Genomic DNA, 21,141 nt, shown 5'->3' on the forward strand with positions numbered 1-21,141 from the left:
AATTGGAAGACACCTTCATGAAGACGATTATTGAAAATGGAGGAGATGGCATGATAGAATGAGAGCGGGGGGAGGGAACAGATCCTTGGGGATTGAAGGGACAGGGTAGATAAAGTTAACAGCAAAAGAAACAGAGAAGTGACTAGCAGAGGAGCGTCGTAGAATACAATGTCCTTTCCCAGTCAAAAAAAAAGAGCATTTTAATAAGGGAATGAGTGACTAAAAATTATGAGTGAAGTACCATGTTTGACACTGTCTTACATGTAACTACATTGATCCTAACGACAACCCCTGAAGAAGGCATTGGAAGGCATTGTCATCATCATCATCATCATCATTACATTCTGGAGAAAAGTATCTGAGGTTCAAAAAGGTGAAGTTCCTGACATTCCGTAGCTAGAACACAGTAGAACTGATATGCAGACACAAGTCTGTGTGACCCCAAAGGCCACGTCTTTTCCACTGCACCAAGGGTGGAGATGGACAAATAGCATCAAATGACCCAAAAAGCAGAGGATGATAAGGATTAACCCAGCTGTTAGATTAGGAGTCACTGCTGACCTTGCAGCAAGGCTTGATTAAGTCCAGGTGGGGAAGGCAGATGGCACCAGGCTGAGCTACAGAAAGAGCAGGCAGAAGGAACTAGAATATAAGCTACCCTCCCAAGGTGTTTGGCAGTGAAAGGAGGCGAGTATGGATGGTTTAGGAAACTTTTGGGGTTAGAGCTGAGCATCTTGAGAGCTGTCCAGGCTAGGCTCAGGTGGAGGAGATATCGTTAGACTCGTGTTCACTTCATGCCACCCCCACCCAAACAGTGATGGAATCTCGTCAGTTTGGGCACAACAGTCTGGTGGAAAGGGAAAGACAGACCATCTCCTGAGGAAAGGACTGAGTAAGCAGCTGCCAGAGATAACTAGGAGGCAATTCAAGGGCTTTAGGAAGTTGCTATGGAAACCCTCAACCCTGAGGGTTTTAGAATGTTTTAATTTTGCAACAAAATCTTGCCTGGCTTTGGAATGACACAGCATTCAAATACACTGTAATAATAAAATGAAAGTTACCTATTTTAAAAGTTAATGCTGCTGTGCATGGTTTCTCCCAGACATGTCACCGATGGGCTCTTGAAAGGTACAGATGCAGCCCAGGCCGCACAGTATGTCGCTATGGAAAAGGCCACTGCCGCAGAAGTCCTGAAGACCCAGGAGGAGGCACTCCACACCCCAGGCCAGCCCCTCCGTGGCACAGGAGTCCCGGGCGACATGAAGTCAGAAGTGGTGCCCTTGACGGTTCACCATGCGCAGAGCTCTCCCGTGGTCATCCAGACCTCCCAGCTCTCCTCGGCCCTGCTGAACCCTGCGCAGCACTTACCTGGGGGGACTGGTCCTCACCCTGCCAGCTCTCCAGCTGTCACTCAGGAAGTGACCTCTGCTCTGCAGTCGGCACAGGCTCCTCAGTCCCCACAGACGCCCATGAACGGTTCCACCATGCAGAGCTTGTTCATTGAGGAAATCCACAGCGTGAGTGCCAAGAACAGGGCGGTGTCTATTGAGGTAGAGTGCTATTTCCATTTTTCATAACCCCATAAAGGAGTGTAACACATGGTCCTTTCCCTCAAAGAGCTTACAGTCTGGTTGTAGAGATAATACATGTGTCAAAGATATATTTCTACCAAAGATGGATGGATAGATATGTCTATCGGAAAGATAGATTTTTTTAAACTACAAATGGGTTTCAATGGCCAGATTAAGAGAAAGGTCATTAGATTTCAGAGAAAGATAAGGATACCTAACCTGTAGGTAGGTGAGACAGTGGTGTGCTGGTTAAGTATTTAACAACTGGCTCTCTGGTGGAAAAAGCCCTGATTTGTAGCATTTGCCAATTTCCATGAGGACTCCCACTGTTGCTGATTTTGAGCTACAACATGACATCACTGATCATGCAGTTGGGAAGAAATGTGACAATCAGCTCTTCTAAGCCAGTGTGTGCTGGCTCAGCCACACCACTGGTGAATGCAGGCCTGGGGAGGGTTTGCCACTGATCTTGAAAAATAAGTAGAATCTGGGTAAGCAGAGAAGAGTGGTGAGGGCATTCTAGGATAGAGGAATGCTGGGGCAAAGGCTGGGGCCATGAGTAACCTGTGTAACTGGAACAAGAAAGAGGAGATAAGGCTGACAAAACAGGCTGAAAACCAAGATGTCTAAAGTTTACTGTGTAGACATCAGAGAGATGCTGCAGCTTGGACCAGTGATTAAAAAAATGGCATCTTCAGGAAATTAATCTGGAATAGTAAAGAACTGACTCAGGTGGTGGGTCTAGGATTAAAGGAGCTGCATGGGAAGTTCTTACAGTAGTCTCAGAATGAAAGGCAGAGGCCGTCACAATGGAAAGAGAAAGCTAGGTCTTGAGGTCACACAACATAGAGAGAAAACATGCTATGTTTTTAAATATCTTTTTTTATCATGCGTGGTATCAATGCTCAGATAACACATTTGCTTCCCTAGCTCTCTCCTTGCTCTTACCCCACATTTCCCCTACTCCTTACCCTATCCCCAGCAACCTGGTCCTGACCATCCTTGCCTCTCTTGCAAGTTAGCAGTGGATAACTGAGGTTTCAACAGGAAATGACCTCTTAAAACTGCTAAGGCCGCAGTCATGGCTACTGGGCCTCTGAACGCTAGGTAGCTTCTCTATGCTCCAGAGTCAGTACTGTGCCTCTAATCCAAGTCAGCTATTTACAAAGTGTATATCACAGGAGGGGGTGGAAATGTGATTGGCCGATGGTGATTCTGTCATATCGTGCCTAGCAGGGTAGGGGAGAAAACTAAAAACACATTTCCTCCTGAGAATTAGTGATCTGCTGCTTGAAACATCCCCATTTTTAAAGGATGTCAGTAGGACAACTCGTTTATTTAACAAATATCTATTGAGAACTCGCTGGACATAGTTATCTTTGTTGTGTCTGTTTTGAGTTTTAATGGGAGACTTATGAGTTATCTCTGAAGATGACCTGATCCACAGTAAGGAGACCGGGGCCTTCCTGCCACCTCTGCCACTGACAAATGGGGTGAGCTTCATTCGCTCAACAAATATTACTGAGCCCCACTACGGCCCAGGCCCTCAGAGACTTGGGGGTAGGGAGTGAACACAAGAGTCAAAATCTATGCCTTCGAGAAACTTAGCTGCTTGTAGGGAGAGACAGAGAACAAGGATATGTCATAATAAATGCTAGGGAGAAAAATAAAGGAGAGTAAGGATGGCAATAGCCAGCCCTGGTGGTCTGGTGATTAAGATTCTGCACCCTCACCGCCGTGGCCCAGATTCGTTTCCCAGTCAGGGACCCACACCACCTGTCTGTCCATTGTCAGACTGTGGCGGCTGCGTGTTGCTGGGATGCTGAAAGCTCTGCCACCGGTATTTCAAATACCAGCAGGGTCACCCATGGGGGACAGGTTTCAGCAGAGCTTCTGGACTAAGACAGACTAGGAAGAAGGACCTGGCCACCCACTTCTGAAAAAATTGGCCCTGAAAACCCTATGGATAGCAGTGGAGCAGTGTCTGGTAGAGCGCTGGAAGTGAGAGGATGGCACGGAAAGACTGGGCAGGGTTCTGCTCTGCTATAGAGTTGGAATCCACTCCATGGCACTAACAACAAAAGGATGGTGAGGGTGTGGCTCTTATTATATAGAGTGAATCTTGGGCAAGTCCTTCATCTCACTGGGCCCCAGTGTTCTCATGTGTAAAGTGTGCTGATTCCATGATCTCCTGGGCCTTTTCCAAGTCTTACATTATGTTCTTACCTTATGGGCTTCCACTAATCTTGGCGCTAATTTCCACTCCAGCCTCCTGGAATGATTAATGTGCCATCTCAAAATCACAGGAAAATGTTCTTTCAAAAAACGTACAGATATTTTGGGGCTGGCCCGATGGTGTAGTGGTTAAGTTCGCGCGCTCCGCTTCGGTGGCCTGGGGTTCACAGGTTCAGATCCCGGGTGCAGAGAGACACACCGCTTGTCAGGCCATGCTGTGGTGGTGCCCCATGTAAAGTAGAGGAAGATGGGCACGGATGTTAGCCCAGGGCTAATCTTCCACAGCAAAAAAGAGGCGGACTGGCATCGGATGTTAGCTCAGGGCTCATCTTCCTCACACACACACACACACACATAAATACATAAATAAACAAATAAACAAATAAATAAATGTACAGGTATTTAAAAATACCTTTTATGGATTTCTCCTTATTGTAAAACTTGGTGGAGCTTAGAGGTCATCTAAATAACCTCCCGTTTTATAAATAAGAAAATTTGACCCAGAGGCTGTGTAGCAATTCTTTGATGGAAGTGGAACGAAGACCTAGGGTTCTTCGTTCCTAGTGAGTGTTTGGGGTTTTGTGGCTGTTTGTTTGAACATCTCCTCCACAGTGAAAACTCAATTTAGAAAACGAAAACTTGGTCGTGGGATACATGCCTTCGAAAGCATTTCTCTGTGTCCCTTTTTATTAGTATTGGTAGAAGTATGGAGTAAGTGCTCAGTAATAATTTAATGAATGAATTTGGGTTTCTGAGCTTGCTTCTCTGTGAACGAATATCCCTTGGGCTTAAATGGCAGCCCATTTAGCTACAGAAGATGGAGCAGACAGCACAAGGGTCGGACTTGTCTGAGGTGCAGAAGTGTCCCTCGGCTTGGAAACTGGAGCGTTATTTCACCAGCGCTTTAAGTGTGTTACACCTCCTCTCACCCCAACATTAAATCTCCAAACTATTAATTAGCTTTTCCCTCCGGTTTTTAAATTTCCTTCACTTACTATTTTCCTTCAGAAAGCAGAAAGGAAATGGGAAGAGAAAAGGCAAAATCTGGACCACTATAACGGGAAAGAGTTTGAGAAGCTCCTAGAAGAAGCTCAGGCCAATATCATGAAGTCCATTCCAAACTTGGAGATGCCACCAGCCTCAGGCCCACAGCCAAAAGGCGATGCTCCAGTGGACAAGCTAGAACTTTCAGGTAAGGTACTGACAGAGCTGTGTAGGCTGGCTGCCCTCAGAGCATTGTGGGGCCACCCACTTAGGCATGTGCTGGCCAACAGGACCAATCGCTCACGACTTAAGAGTCTTATAAAGTTTTAAAATTAGAAGAACAAATCCTCAGGTGTCCCTAGATTCTCACTACTACTTTTTAACTATAACCATAGCAGGGAAACCGTGTTCTGCATTAGGATACTAGAACAATGCCCAATAAAGTAAAATTTAGATTCCCAGCTTCCACATTCCTTTGAATTTATGACACTTCACAGTACCAGCTGGGGGAATAAGAGACCTGCATTTAAAGTAAGAGCCTTTCATATGCTGCTGAAAGAAAACGCTAGCTTTCATGAGCTCCCAGGGGGATATTAGGTCGTAAGGTGAAATTGCATTTTTTTAAATCAAAATTATTAGACTGTATATTTAACCAACTAAACTATGGAATTTAAGCATCAATGCTATAAAATAATAATATAAAATGACTGTTAGAAAATGCAACCTACTAAATTTCCAACCAGTTACAAGCTACCTGCCTTATTCTGATCTTAAAATGAGGCACAAAGACATTGTTTTACTTGCAGCCTAATATCTCTCAGAGCCACATTCAATGATGCCTAGTCCAGTAACTAAATTTAATTTGAAAAGGAATTGCCATCTTGACTTGCATATCAAGGAACAGGAAAGTAGATACAATTTAACCACTGTAACATTCTCCTCCTGGGTTTTCATTTCCCAAAGCTGCTCTAAAACTCCACCCACTGAAACTCTCTCCCTCAGCCTGTTAAGTTTTTCACCTCCTTCCCCACCTGCCAGCTCTATGAGGCCTATCTAGGGCCCCTGGAGTATCAGGCAGCAAGTGTTCAGAGAGAGGAGGGCCCTGCGAGAGACAGCTCTGCTCTCACAGAGATGGCTTTTCCCCCGAAGTTCTCATGGAGAATTTCTGATGAAGAAAATGATCTACCTCATTATGTTTCTATATGACCTAATTCGGCTCTCCCCAATATTAATTTTGTCAAATAGTCCTTTGATGTCTTACAATTATAAGTAAATTATAAAAAAAATTATAATTGTTCCTTCTCATGGTTGTACAGCAAAAATAATAATGTTGCATTTTGTTAATTTACCTCATTTGGGCTTTTTATTCTTTGAGATTCAAAAAATTTTGCAGAAATTATTTTTTAAATTACTCCCCCAAGCATTTTTAATCAGTCAAAATGTTCTTGTTGTTGTTTTATTTATTTATTTTTTAATACATCACCTAATTTTTTGTCAGAGTCCACTAATGTACAGGACACCAGAAATGTGTAAGGGTTATCATGCATTATCTGTAACTGTTGGTTTCTATTACTTTTATTTATTTGTCGTGGATTGTTATTAGTTTTATTTATTTTTGTTTACCAACAAGGTAAAATTCTAAGCTTGGAGTTTTAAAAACTATTTGTATTTCCTCTTGTGTGAATTGTCTGACTACTTAAATAATGGGGAAGCATGGATAGCTCCCAAGAATCTATGGAAAATTTGGGGATTGTGGCCTCAGTCAATGTTAAAGGAAAATTATTCGCCAGGACATTTGTTAAAAACAGCGAGGAAGACTTTTTTCAAGACTATTGCAATGGGGGAGAGAAACTGAACTCAGCTCAAAATATAGTGCATCGAGGGAAGGGGGATTCTGGCTAAAGGCAGGCCAAGGACTTAGGTATTGGGGTGGGGAATGAAGTGTAGTGGAGAAGAGGGCTCAGAGGAGCCTGACTAAAGTTGGTCAAGGAGGGAGTGTTTGTCATTACACAGGAGAGGAGAGACTCGGGCTATCTCCAGGGCCGGTCAGCCTGGGCCAGTCCCTGGATGACCCAAAGCTGAGGCGACCATCCTGAGGTGGGGCTGCTGGCGTGGGAACCAGCCACATGGTCTGATACTGCTAGATCCCTGTATCCCACATCCTCATGTGTGAGACAGGAACCGTCCACTACAAATAATCCCTAGCATTTCACCCCGATGATTTACCCTCGTTTTCATTCCAACTTTAAGAGGAAACTCCTCAAGTGTCTCCTCTGAACAACTCTGTCTGGGTTGCTCAGAAAAGACAAACACACTCCAGGCAGGCCGGGCCATGTCCCTAGAGAGCATTGGGACGGAGCCCACCTGGAGGGCTGATCCTGAATTTGCAGTTCTGCCAGTGTCGTGAGCTCGTGGGCAGAGTGTTCTAAAGGGCACATGTGCGGCTGTTTGTTTGAGTTTTTATTAAGAAATGCCTTTTCTGGACACTTTTCTGGGGAAAGCTGAGTGCACATCTGCATTTCCTAACCTTTGGTGTCAACACTAATTTATAATTCTCTTGTTTCTGCATTTGCTGCCTACGTTCGTTAGCAGAGAACCTTTTCCAACCACATAACCATGACCAAAAATCCACTTTTTCCCCGACTTTATTCTCTGTTCCCATCTGCCTCCCACTTTCCCCCTGGCCCTTCCCTGGCCAAACTCTATTCTAACCGCCCCTGCATGAATCCCTCCTGCTAACACTGTGTATCTTTCAGACTCGGGATGAAGGCTTTGGAGGGAACGCAGGGGGCTCTGACTTTGCCTTTGGGCACTGAACTTTCATCTCTGCAAGTAATACTCAGCTTTTTGGTCTAATACTAACAGCTAATACTTGCAGAGCATTTACAGTAAGCCAATAAGTCTGTTCTAAATGTTTTATGTATATTAAGTCATTTAATCCTCACAGCACCCCAGGGGAGAGGGTATTATTATAATACCCATTTAACAGGTGAGAAAACCGAGGCAGAGAGAGGTCAATTAACTTGTGCAGGGTCTTTCTGGGATTTCAAGTCAATTGGGCTTCAGGGTGTGTACCATTAATCGTTGCACTGTGGAGAGAAGAGAGAAATTTTTAAGTCAGATGGCATCGAGTTTATAGAAATACACAGTTCTGGACGTTATCTTGCAAAGAGATTATTTTGCAGTGGCATACTGTTTTCCAGAAGACTCTCCAAATTCAGAGCAGGACTTGGACAAGCAGGGGGGTAAGTCCCCACCACCTCCTCCCCCACCCCCACGGCGGAGCTACCTGCCAGGATCGGGGCTCACCACCACGAGGTCTGGCGATGTGGTCTACACCGGCAGGAAGGAGAACACCATCGCTAAGGTCTGATGGGTTAAGCTCTGGTAAACTTGTCTCTGGGTTCAGATGATACCCTTAGACAAGGTCTTCTCTATCTTCATTTAGAACATAAAAAGTAGTGAGGCAGAGAATCAACTAAACTAGATTGTCAGGAAATGCCACAGATGAGAAAATGTCAGCCAATGCTATTGGACTAGACTCAGCACCACAAGTTTTATCCTTACTTGACTTTTAGCTGCAACCATGTGAAATGCAAATCACAAGCTACTTTCCCAGCAGGGCATCAAAAGATTGAAAATGAGATGGGGCCGGCCCAGTGGCGCAAGCGGTTAAGTGCGCGTGCTCTGCTGTGGCGGCCTGGGGTTCACCGGTTCGGATCCTGGGCGCGCACCGACGCACCGCTTGGCAAGCCATGCTGTGGCGGCATCCCATATACAGTGGAAGAAGATGGGCACGGATGTTAGCCCAGGGCCAGTCTTCCTCAGCAAAAAAAGAGGAGGATTGGCAGATGTTAGCACAGGGCTGATCTCCTCACACACACAAAAAATATTAAAAAAAAAAAAAGATTGAAAATGAGGGTTGGAGGGGGAAGCCAAAGAAAGACCATCTTACAAAGGTAATTGAGATTAGCTAACACAGTTGTGGGTGTCTACAGAAAGATGTACAATGAGCTTTAGCTTCCGCTTAACTTGGCAAGTTTTGTCTTTTGTGTTAAACGTAAAATACAATTTCCAAGGAGATGCAGTGTGGGAGGGCCTTTCTTAAAGGCACTGAATGTTGAGGAGTTACAATTTTATTATAATTCTTCAACGCATTCACCAAAATGGCAGTGTGTGCAAACAAAAACCCAAACTAAATGCAAAGGGATCAAATAGCCTTTCAGCTCAATTTGAAGAGCTAGGAAGCCAGTGTACCAGGCAGTGAGGGAACATCAGTTCTTCTTGTGATCTATCCCTCTTTTTGCCAGCACCTGGGGTGTTAAGCCAACATCTGTGGTTTGAATCTTCCATAGGCAAGCAGTGAAGATGCTGGACCAAGCCCACAGGCTAGAGTCACAAAATGTCCAACAGAGGAGCCTGCTTCAGCCTGGACCCCATCCCCACCACCAGTCACGACCTCCTCCTCAAAGGATGAGGAGGAAGAAGAAGAAGGAGATAAAATAATGGCAGAACTCCAGGTATGTGGATGAGGTGACTGACCGTGACTCCTTGCCTTTGCATCTGGAATTCTCTGGCTATGTCTCTCACAGATTCATTAGCTAGAGAGGACTGGCGAAGAGCCCTGTTGACCTGGGCCCAGTAATCGGCATCTTCTGGCCTTGGCCTCCAGTTTTCCAAGATGGCGCTGAACTAGGCTCTCAGGGCGCCTTTCAGATATGCGCGAGGAATGACCATTTCACAAAACAACTCAGGAAGATTATACAAAAAATCAATTGCAAGCTTTCCTAGCTCTGCCTGGTAGGATTTACTTTGCTTTCTTTCAGTTTTAGTAGTCTCTGCTTCATTTCAAAAGCAATTAAGATGGGGATTAGAAATCTTGTCTTGATAAGGACTGATTAAAGCCCGCTGCAGGCGTTTGTTCCCTTCCTCGGCTTTAATACTTAGAATGACTGACCTTGAGTCATGTGGCCTCCTGTCCTCCATACCCGGTTCCCATTCAATGTCAATGTCATCTTCTCAAATATTCCGAGAAGTGGAATAATTCTGTTTTCCATTTTCCTTGGCCTACTTGAGAAATGATACTTTATTTATTTTTGATTTTTTTAACTAATTGCCACAGTTTACTCACTGGATTAAGAATGGGGTGCAGGGACTATACCCAAAGCTGATCCCACATTCAAATCATGGTTGTGAATCTGTCCTAGGTGTACATTCTAAGAACTTGTCTAATCAGAAACATATACACAGTTCCTAGACCAAAGTCTGTTTGTAGAGTATTTCTTTGACCCATGCTTATTGTAGGATTTTTTTTGCCTGTTAGAGGGTCAGATCACAACCTCCTTAGGGCTCCAAAACTTGTTGCCTCTTCGCCAATGGTTTTGTGCAGGCCCAAGGATCTGCATTCTTCATTTGGAGTAGGGAGAACTTTCAAACCATGCCATTTCCATCTCAGCTGTTCCACTCTGCTTTCCATGGTAATAACTGCCAACGTTGAGCTGCTTCGATATTACAGGGAAAACTGGGCTGCTGGTTGGGTGTTGCATGCATGAGCCCTTCCTAGCTTCACTAAAACTCACAGACTGGCCTGGGACATCCCCTCCACCAATCAGATTGTTCCCAAGTTTTTAGAATAGTTGGAGAATTTCATTCATAGGAACCAAAGATTTATAAAGTTAGTGACTCATAAAACAGTTGAAAGCATGGATGCGTCTATCACTCACTTATCCAGTGAAGATCCTCTGGCTGATGACATGGGCATGTCAAGGCTGCTTGTTGTTGGGATTGATGCTTGTCCTAAGAGGTATAGGCACATTCTGGGGCCATTTGTTATAGCACGTTCTGCCCCCAAGTTACGGTGTGAATTGATCACGGCCCACTTTGGTTCAAATGGATGACAAAGCACTAGATAATTTTAAGTCTGTGCAAGGTGAACAGTCACTAATAATCAAAGAAATATAGACTTTTAGGCTTATGAATAATCTTACACTAGCCCCCTAAGAGAAGTAATGTACTTGTTCCAGCCCCTTAGAGCCCATCCCTTGAGACTATCTCCCTCCATGGAAGTCTAGATATCTTTGATGCTTTCTTTGACAGAAAGCTTTATGAAGGGTGGAATATCGTGTGTTATTGGTGGTTAGGTAATAGTGGTGAATGAAGTGCTCTAGTCCTCACTTAACCAAACCCAATAAGCCCTGCTGCTGGGAGACCCAACCTCCTGCATCAGAAGGTCCTCCAACGGCCAGTGGCTGGCTGGTTCCTTTGCCTCCGCAGGCTCTGGAGTTAGACCCCCTGAGGCAGGACCAGGAGCAGATGCAGCCCCCGAGTGTAACTGTGGAACAACTTTCCTGCTTGGTGTCACCAGGCATCAGAAGAAACCACAGGCTCCGAAGTCCAGGGTCTAACAGCCCAACGGAGAGGGCGAGTGGCCTTAGTGAGCAGACCCCTGGGCATCTCCAGGGCCAGCTAGGACTGGAGTGTCTAAGGGACCACGAGGGAGCCGGTGTGGCGGGAACAGGGAGCAAGCACAGTAGTGGGAGAGCAGGCCGGGGCATCAGCTCCATCCGTATTTTAGGACCAGTGCCGAAATGTCCACTTGGGGAAAGCGTGGGTTATTCTTTCTGCCTGCGGAGTTCTTTCCGAATGACAATATTTGACATTAACAAAATAGGAGGCGGGGCCAGCCCGAGGGCGTAGCAGTTAAGTGCATGCGCTCCGCTTCTGGCAGCCCAGAGTTCGTAGGTTCGGATCCCGGGCGCGGACATACGCACCGCTTGTCAAGCCATGCTGTGGTAGTATCCCATATAAAGCAGAGGAAGATGGGCGCAGATGTTAGCCCAGGGCCAATCTTCCTCACAAAAAAAAATAGGCAATTATTTGAGATTATTCATTTAAATAAGTGGTCTTTAATGGCTGCACACGAGAATTACTTGGGGAGTTAAACAAAGTCCTACAGCCCAGATAGTCTGACTTAATTATTTTCTAGGTGAGGCCTGGGTAATAGCATTTTTTTTAACTAGGTGACATATAGCCTGGTTGGGAACCACTGATTTTAAGAAGTGTGGGTGCTTCGGTTTTTCGGCTCTCCTGCTCTTGCGATCATATTGTCACTCCCTTTCTACCCTATAGACACAGCCTGTGCTTTCTCTGTCTGAGAACTGGCCTCCCTCACTCAGTGTTCACATGAGCCGGCTGTGGGCTCCTGTAACTATGATCATCACTTCTCAGAGACAAGTCTATAGGGCTCAGGCAGCTCCAGGCCACTCAGCATCACCTGGGTGCTAGGGAGCATCACTTTATTCTACATGAGCCTCAGAACACCTCAGAGCACAGGAGTACCTGTTACTATTGCAGACGATGCATTGGTAAGGATCGCTTTTATTTTAAGGTGTAAAGGTTTGCAGTATATTGTGCCCTTTTTTCTATAATCTCAATAAAGCTAGTGAAAAAAAAGAATAATCATCAAGAAAAAAGCAAAGAAAGATAGCTTCTCATTTTGTTTTATTTAATTTACATATTCAACATTTTTTAAAGGTCAAAGCAAGAAGCCCTACTAAGCGCACGTTCATGCCGGATAGGAATAAAGGGTATTCTTTTCAAGGGCCCTGTCCATTTTTATCTTGGCATGGTCCAGAAAGTAAGGAAGCCTTTGCCCTGGGCGCATCTCCAAGCTTTGCGGGCCTGAGGCCAAATGGGGAGCTGGTTTTCCAGGCACTGCCTCTCTGGCCCCAGTGTAACCTGTGTGCAGGACCAGGCTGGGGTCTCCACGCCTCTGGAATCCCTGCCTGTGACCTCCTTCCTCCTTGCTACACTTGGATTCCTGTTAACCTCAGTATTTTAATTCCTTAGGCATTCCAGAAGTGTTCCTTTATGGATGTAAATTCAAACAGTCATGCTGAGCAGTCCCGGGCTGACAGTCACGTTAAAGACACTAGGCCGGGGGCCACAGTCCCACCCAAGGAGAAGAAGGTAACGTGGCAATTACTCATTTGCCACACAGTCTGACGGTCCTTCTTTCCTTGCTCTGACACTAACACCGCTCCTGCACTTGTTTTTCTGTGCCCTATTGTTTTTTTCTCTCACCTTTTTTTTTGTTATTTTTAGACTAATAGAGACATAGCTTTAGGTTTAGATCAGAGATAAGTGGCTCAGGTTTCCAGAGCAGATGCTGTGTTCTGTGCACAGCATACAACAGTACATGCAGAATTTAGGCTTTATCTTCCCAAACTAAAGAGTATGCACCTTTCAAGATTTTCTAGAACAACTCTAGAAAAAAGTAGAAATATCAACCAAGTATATAGCACTTTTTCTAATCTTTAACAGGTCTCCTAAACTAAAAACATCTGCATTAAAAGTAGGTGAGAGCCTTCGATTCCAGGAAGGAAACACACAGCAGAGCCATATACCTGCCACCATCCACAGGTGTGGCCTCATGGAAACACACACATATGTATTTGCACACATGTTCAAGCACGCCACACAGAATTTTTGTTAAGTATTAAAAATTCTCAAAGTATACCTTCCAAGATAGTAAGTTCACTATCGTCTTAGTGCTAATATACTTTGTGGCATTCTAATGGCTTCAAAACAGATGTCCAGGCTCTGAAACAAAGTTCACTGTCATTACATAAGTACCTTAAGGAAAGGACATTAGCCTGAATGTTTGAACTTCAACTTTTTAAGGTAGATCTAGGGTTTTTATGATTTTTGGAGATAGAGCCATCGTATATGGATGAAGCCTCTGTCTAAATTTCAGGATAAAAAGCTTATCATGTCCTAATATTTTTCACCAGGAATTTATATTTCAGAATTCAAAGGTTCTAGCTTCCCTTAAATAAAGTCAAACAAGTCAGCCATAATATAGCCCAATAGCTACTCCAAGTGGGTACCTCACTGCATGTATAAGTAAGCTCATTGCACAAAATGGGAGGGGTATTCTAACGCAACCCTTCAAGAGATGCAGTCTTAGGGCTTACAGCTCCCAGCCGTGGGGCCCTGCCAAGGAGGCCAACCTGTTCCTCCCCAGCTCACAGCCATCACAGAGCCCTCATGTAAACTATGTCTGACGTAATATGTCACATAACTGACATATGAAACTATTAACCAGGCAATGGGGGATCTCTGTATGCACCAGGGAGAAAATGAGATTATTGTCGATAAATCTTTCTCGTGAAGAAAACCTCCTATTAATTTGAATTGAGCCCATGACATTGCATTAAAAATATATTACTTTTTCAGACTGTGGGATTTCCTTATGTGGCCTTATTAAAACCAACTCATGGAAGGCCAAGGCATATCCTGAGTTACATGGCATACTCAGGCCATTGTGACTCTTTCTGTCACTAAGAACTGGGAACTTCTCAAAGATCTCTCTAGAGACAATCATGGTCTCATTGTAGAATTTTGCTAATTGGCTAAAAAGTTGCACATGAGATTCCATGTCCTGTAATTGGAAATCCATATCCTATCCATCTTATTTGTCTCTATCAAGGGTCCATCAGATAATAAGCAGGTCTGTACTGGGTGTCCAACACTGGCTTTAATCACAGGTGCTTATTCTGGATAATTATACCGAGTAGACTGATCTACTTCGTAGTAACCATGAGTATCAGACTTGTCCCCAAATTTTTGTCATTATTAACCTCTTTCTGGGCTATTCATCTACTCTTCTATAAATCAAACGTTTCTTCGAATTTTTCTCCTATCATCATGAAACACTAGACTAGTACTTCACTTTTATGCAATTTTCCTATAACTATGTCTCTAATTTTGGTTTATTGCCCATATGCATATGGAGCCTGCTTCAGCAGTTGTCTGAACAGTACAAACCTCAGAGCCTATAAACAGATATTAATGAGGCTTAATTACCTTTAATGCAGAGTCTTGACTATCTAAGACTAAGATATCCTTGTGAGATTACGTGACGGTTGTGACCAAGTAACCCCAGATAAAGTTAATGCACTTTCTTCGATACATTCATTCTTTTTTCTAGCCCAGTGATAAAAATGATAGGTCGTGTGAAACCTAACCTTGACATCTTTACCTTACTGACTTTCCATTGGACTATTCCCGCTACTAGATTTGTTTTAAAATACGTACATCGCATGATGGCATTCGAAATAGTTAACAATGGGTATGGCATGGGCCCTGACCAGTCAGAACAGATGCCAGGCCTAACCCCCATTACATGGAGCCAGCAGAACATCAGCCGTGCAGGGTCTTCTTTAGATTACATGCCAATTCCTGCTTTGATTCAAGGGTAAATTCTTGCTCAGGTCCTAACATGCTATCTCCATTTCTGGAGTTGAAACCCTTAGGCCAAAACCTCATTTATTTTTCTTCTTAAAACCTTTTACTTGCTGTGTTGTTTGTTTGATAATCTAAATTTAAAGTCCCACAAAAGAAATGATATTGTTCAACTGCAGGCGCTGAATCATTGCACTGGTTTGGGAGTCTCATGGGGTTAATCAGGAGGTGTTTGTTGGCTAATGCGCCTTGTATCCTGTGTGATATTTCCATGTGATTAATGCTGACTTTGTTGTTTGTGTGTTATTCCTTGAATGTGTATGAACATTCTTTCCATTTTTAACCGGGGCAGTAGGAATGCTCTGGGTTGACTTTGGCAGGGTCTGGGTTATTGTGCTTTGTTATGTTGTCATTGCTTTAACTGAACAGCCTTCTTGGGATGGTGTCTCATCCTGCTAGAATCACCTCTTCCTCTTGGGGTTCTGCAGCGAGAAGAAAGGGCAGCAGTGCCTTAGAAGTGACAAGGCCTGGCTAGTGTTAGTCTGTGGCAGGGCCCGAGGCTATGTCCCCCATAGCGGAAAAGGCCATGCTTCCTGGTGAAGCCCTCTCCATACTGGGTCCTCACGGCTGGGTTCTTATGTTCTGAATCTTAGTGAGAGCCTCAGAAATGTGTCTTCGCTCTGCATCAGGGAATATAGAGAAGGAAAGCTGAATCGTGATGTCACAGTCACCATTGTAGCCTCAAATATCTGTTTTGTCAATGTTTAGATGGTATTTTGGCAGCAGTATCATTCTGAATTTAGATTTGATCGTCTTGGCTATGATTAGTTTTTAAGGTTATTTTGACACTCTACTTGGCAAGTCCAAGTACAAACTGCAAGTATATTTTCAATCTGTCATTTGACCTGAGACAAGTAATGTTTTTTTATCTCCAAGTACCACACCCAATGCCGAGTCCTGATAGGACGATTTCCATAAAAGAAGCAGAGATAGGACTGAAATAACTAGCTGGAAGGGACGTGAAAAATCTCCTGGTCTAGTTCCTCAGTTTATAAATGAGAAAACTGAGTCCCAGAGAAGTGAAATGATTTGCCTAAAGTAACACAGTTAAGTGGCAGATCTGAAGTAGAATCAGGATCTTCTGCCTGCTGAGACAGTGTGCTTTCTACAATGTGACACCACTCTTGTGGTTTAGGTTCTGCTAATCTCCCAATTAGATGGTGAAAAGAGGATGTGTTGATACAGAATCAGTCCCTTTATTCTCTTAACTGTTCCCCTACAAACTTTGAAATACTATAAATATTTTGCTAATTGAGATTTTCATCTTGTGTAAACACAGGGCATTTTTGGAAGTTGGAGAACAAAGCAACCCAAGGTAAACAGAGCTTTAGGCTTTGGACTGGTGTGTAACAAATGTGCTTGGGCCGCATGTTTTGGAAGTGTAATGAAAGGAACAATGTAGTTATAGTCCACTTTGGGGGGGTGTGGTTTTGTGGAGTAACATGTCCTACACTATTCTACCAGAATTTGGAATTTTTCCATGAAGACGTACGGAAATCTGATGTTGAATATGAAAATGGCCCCCAAATGGATTCCCGAAAGGTGAGTTCACCAGACCTGTGTTCCAACCGATACCACGCAGATTAATTACCTTCCTTTGCAGATCCGTTTCTGATTAATGTGTGTGGTTTCCCTCCTCCACTCTCCCTCTCAGGTTACTGCAGGGGCTGTAACACCTAGTGACCATCCTAAGTGGGAAAGAGGAATGGAGAATAGTATTTCTGAGGCATCAAGAACATCAGAATATAAAACTGACGTCTTAATGAAGGAAAATTCCATATCTAATAAGAGTTTACTTAGAGACAGTAGAAACTATTCCCAGAAAAATGTGTCTAAGGTCAATTCCAGTTTCTCTGGCATTAGTTCATTAGAAGATGAAATAAACAAAGGGCCTAAAGTCTCAGGACCACAGTACCCTATATCTGACACTGAGAATCAGAAGATGAATTATGGAAAGACAAAGGAGATGAGCCAACAAGGACAGGAAAATACAGATAAGTGTCACCTTCCCTCTCCCACTAGATCAACTGAATCGAGTATCCGTGATGTCAAAACTCAAGATCAAGAGGTTCCCCTGACAGAGTTTGGCCAGGTTATTCTAAGACCCAAGGGGACGAGGCATGCTAATGTGAACCTTAATGAGGACGGAGAATCAACACCTTCTCCCACTGATGAAAATGCAACCACTGACAACATTGCTTTCATGATTACCAAAACCGCGGTCCAGGTCCTGTCCAGTGGGGAGGTCCGCGATATAGTGAGCCAAAAGGGAGAAGATGTACAGACGGTTAATATTGATGCCAAAAAAGAGACGGCTTCCCAACAAGAAGGAACTGAAAATGAAGAGCCAGTCGTGTGCCTAGACAAGAAACCAGTTATCATCATTTTTGATGAACCCATGGACATCCGATCTGCGTATAAGAGACTTTCAACCATATTTGAGGAATGCGATGAGGAATTAGAGAGAATAATGACAGAGGAAAAGATAGAGGAGGAGGAAGAGGAGGAAAATGGAGACCCCGTAGTCCAGAATAACACTTCCCAAAAGTTTCAGAAGAAGGTTGCCACAGGCAGCCTCAGATCAGGACAGCAAGCTGAGGGTAGATTACAGCCACACTTCCTTCCAGCAGAGACCAAAATACCAGGAGGACAGGAAATGAACGATCCTGAGCCGAGCAAGTTCAGTCAAGCAGATTCTCCAAGTTCAGAAAGCAAGTGTGATGTCCCAGACGACCAATCTGAAAGCCCCAAGAAAAAGTTTAAATTCAAATTCCCTAAAAAGCAACTCGCTGCTCTCACTCAGGCAATTCGCACAGGAACCAAAACCGGGAAGAAGACTCTGCAGGTGGTGGTCTACGAAGAGGAGGAAGAGGACGGCACTGTGAAGCAGCACAAAGAAGCCAAGCGATTCGAAATTACCAGGTCTCAACCCGAAGACACCCCTAAAAATATGCTCAGGAGACAAGAGCAGCCCAGTCTAGAGAGCACGTCTCCAATTTCAAGAACTGACGAAATTAGAAAAAATACCTACAGAACGTTGGACAGCCTGGAGCAGACCATCAAACAGCTTGAAAACACGATCAGTGAAATGAGTCCAAAAGCCCTAGTTGATACCTCATGTTCTGCCAACAGAGATTCTTTTGCAAGTTCATCCCACATAGCCCAAGAGGCCTCTCCCCGATCCTTGCTAGTTCTGGATGAAGCTCCCACTTCCCCAGAGCCCCCCTCGTCAATACCTTCAGCTTCACGTAAGGTATCTTGGTCTGATGGAAAATGGAAAGACCCAGCTGCTTTCTTAAATCTGCCATAATCACCTTAGCAAAAGGTGTCTTGTGATTGACTTGCTTCCTTTCAGGTGGCTAGTTTTTTTTTGTCTGTTCGCCATGATCCCTTTCTCTCACACCTTCTCCCTCCCCTTCAAAACAACAACAACTAGGTGTCTAACAGCTAATTGATTCTGTTTTTTTTACCTCTGTTGCTGATTGGTGTTGGGTAAACGCAAGGATGCTGGGTCAGCCATTTGCTGTTGAAATGATTGCTCGGATACTCACATTAAAATCCGTTTGATCAGTAGTGGAGCAGTTTATTCTGTTTGATTCTTCGAATTAACCCCAGTGGTGTCTCCTGATGTCCGTCTTCTAGATCTGTCCTGCATGTAGGGCTGTGGCTTCTCACGTTGAGCTTCTCTGCACACAGTGGGGCAGCCACAGTGACAATCCATTCATGAGCTTCTCCTTGTCTTCCCCCTCTCGCTGCTCCTCCCCACAGGGCTCCAGTGGGACCCCGCAGACGAGCAGGATGCCAGTCCCTATGAGTTCCAAGAATAGACCCGGAAGCCTGGACAAACCTGGCAAGCAGTCCAAATTGCAGGATCCCCGCCAATATCGTCAGGTAGTTTTACCTTAAACCCAATTTTGGATGGACACTATTGCAGTTAAGAAGCAAGTCACTGACTTAGTTTATACCAAATATTGTGTTTTCTTTGTGAGATATGGTTTACGTAGACACCCTGGATCTGGGGGCATGAAGAAGGTCTAAAAACCTGTGTTGAACTTTTCACCACGCTTTTGCATGCTTGCAATAAAACATCTTTTACTTTGTGACTCCAAAGTTTAACTGTTAACACACAGTGCCACACTCATTGGCTTCTCTTTGGTGAATGTAGTGGTTCTTCAGAACACCTTGGGAAACCGAGACAGACACACCTGGTGTTGAACTGCCCTGAAAGTCACCAGTACTAACGTTATGTTGACTGCATTGCATTAGAGACACGTTAACTCTCCATCACTATGCCCCACCCCCACCCCAATAATAACCCAGACGCATGGCCGACCTAGCACCGGAAACGGTAGTGGGATGATGGGCCTGTTCTACAAACGCTGTTCTTCCTTTATTCCTGTTCTGTACATCCTCTGCTCTCTGCTTTGGGGGTTTCTACCAGGTCCAGTACAGCACAGCAAGATTTAGCTCAGGCCTTGAACTGGTTTGGTTTGGTTTGGTTTCTTTTATTTAATTATTCTCAGAAGGGCTATGTTGCCAGACCCTGTGGGTTGATCGTGTTACCAGCTTTCTGACGAACTGTCTCCCACCATCTTTGTTTGCAGGCTAATGGAAGTGCTAAGAAAGCTGGTGGGGACTGTAAGCCTACTTTCCCCTCCTTACCTGCTTCTAAGATTCCAGCCCTTTCTCCCAGCTCTGGGAAAAGCAGTTCTCTGCCCTCTTGTAGTGGTGACAGTTCTAACCTCCCTAATCCATCTGCTACTAAACCATTGGTTACTTCTAACCCTCTCAGCCCCCAAACAGGACGATCTGCTCCCTCTGCCTCCCTCATCCCCTCTGTCTCTAATGGCTCTTTAAAGTTTCAGAGCCCCACTCATACAGGTAAAGGTCACCATCTTTCATTCTCACTGCAGACTCAAAATGGCCGAGCAGCCCCTTCCTCCTCCTCCTCCCCACCCTCCCCCGCCTCCCCCACTTCACTGAATCAGGGTGCCAAGAGCATCAGGACCATCCATACTCCTAGCCTCACCAGCTACAAGGCACAGAATGGAAGTTCAAGCAAAGCCACCCCGTCCACAGCAAAGGAAACCTCTTAAAGGCCAAATCCTATTAGGCACAAGTTGGAGTTACATTAAAAAAAATTTTTTTTAATAGTCTTCAACAACTGTTTTCACAAGAGAATGTAACATATTGCTGTACTGTTTGAGGCTTAATGCTAAGTATGTGCTAAACCCTGGATTAATAGATTTCAGTAAAGCTTGTTTGTTTTTTTACTTTGTTGCTGTTGTAATTACATAGTGTTTACTGTCTATACTCAATACCTGTTAAATGAAGTAAGCATGTGTTATGAAAAGAGAGTGTGGCAAGAAAGAATGTGTGTGAGACAGGAAAAAAATGTATTAAGCATGTAAAACATGTATGATTCCAGAATTTTAGTATGTTTTGTATAAAAATATTTTTCATTACGGAGACTCGAAGTGAACAGAGAAATACACAAGTGTGACTATACAAATTGTAAAACAGATACTATAATATTTCCTTTTATTTTAGTGTTATTTAGCTTTATTACAGATTTCTATTTTTGTCAAAACTTCATGGTTCCTTTCAAGATCTTTTTTGCCAGAACATTTTGATACTATAGCATTGTACATTTGAAAGTAGTATGCTAGAGAATAAGCCAATGAACTTCTACACAGGCCAACCAGAGGCATATGTAGAAGGCAATTTATCAAACCTGTTGCACTGCCATGAAAATTATGTATAATAATTTGCCAGCCCAAGAAAGCTAGTTTTCTTTGCTTTTTAACATGTTGGGATTCTCTAGTTGCTTTCTTTGCAGTATCTAACCCCTTCCTTTGTTTTCTGAGACCTGGTAACCCACACTATTACATTGTGGATTTTAAAATGTGCACTTCTCTACGGTTCTGTAAACTGATCAACTTTTGTAAATATATAAATAGACGTAAAAATACTGTATGTGACAGCACATAGAGTAGTTTTCCCACACCAAAGTTAATTTTTATGCATGCTTTAAAAATATATATTG

General features: G+C 43.9%; 1 protein-coding gene across 8 annotated transcripts in view; it reads left to right on the forward strand.

Annotated features, from left to right (window-relative positions):
• KIAA1217 (KIAA1217 ortholog) overlaps positions 1 to 20,374 on the forward strand; it is a 293,303-nt gene extending 272,929 nt beyond the window's left edge. For 3 of the 8 annotated variants that reach the window (XM_058532570.1, XM_058532573.1, XM_058532578.1), the window contains 10 exons: positions 1,103 to 1,550; positions 4,815 to 4,998; positions 7,994 to 8,157; positions 9,146 to 9,310; positions 12,639 to 12,758; positions 16,375 to 16,410; positions 16,560 to 16,637; positions 16,750 to 18,348; positions 18,864 to 18,986; positions 19,700 to 20,374. In XM_058532570.1, coding sequence (XP_058388553.1) covers positions 1,103 to 1,550; positions 4,815 to 4,998; positions 7,994 to 8,157; positions 9,146 to 9,310; positions 12,639 to 12,758; positions 16,375 to 16,410; positions 16,560 to 16,637; positions 16,750 to 18,348; positions 18,864 to 18,986; positions 19,700 to 20,191 — 3,409 coding nt within the window. In that variant the 3' untranslated portion in view covers positions 20,192 to 20,374. The remainder of the gene's footprint in view (positions 1 to 1,102; positions 1,551 to 4,814; positions 4,999 to 7,993; positions 8,158 to 9,145; positions 9,311 to 12,638; positions 12,759 to 16,374; positions 16,411 to 16,559; positions 16,638 to 16,749; positions 18,349 to 18,863; positions 18,987 to 19,699) is intronic. The other 5 variants (XM_058532572.1, XM_058532574.1, XM_058532571.1 and 2 more) reach the window with 4 other exon arrangements.
• Positions 20,375 to 21,141: the final 767 nt, after the last annotated feature.

This window comes from Diceros bicornis, chromosome 36 (genome assembly GCF_020826845.1).
Source record: "Diceros bicornis minor isolate mBicDic1 chromosome 36, mDicBic1.mat.cur, whole genome shotgun sequence".
NCBI classification, from domain to species: Eukaryota; Metazoa; Chordata; class Mammalia; order Perissodactyla; family Rhinocerotidae; genus Diceros; species Diceros bicornis.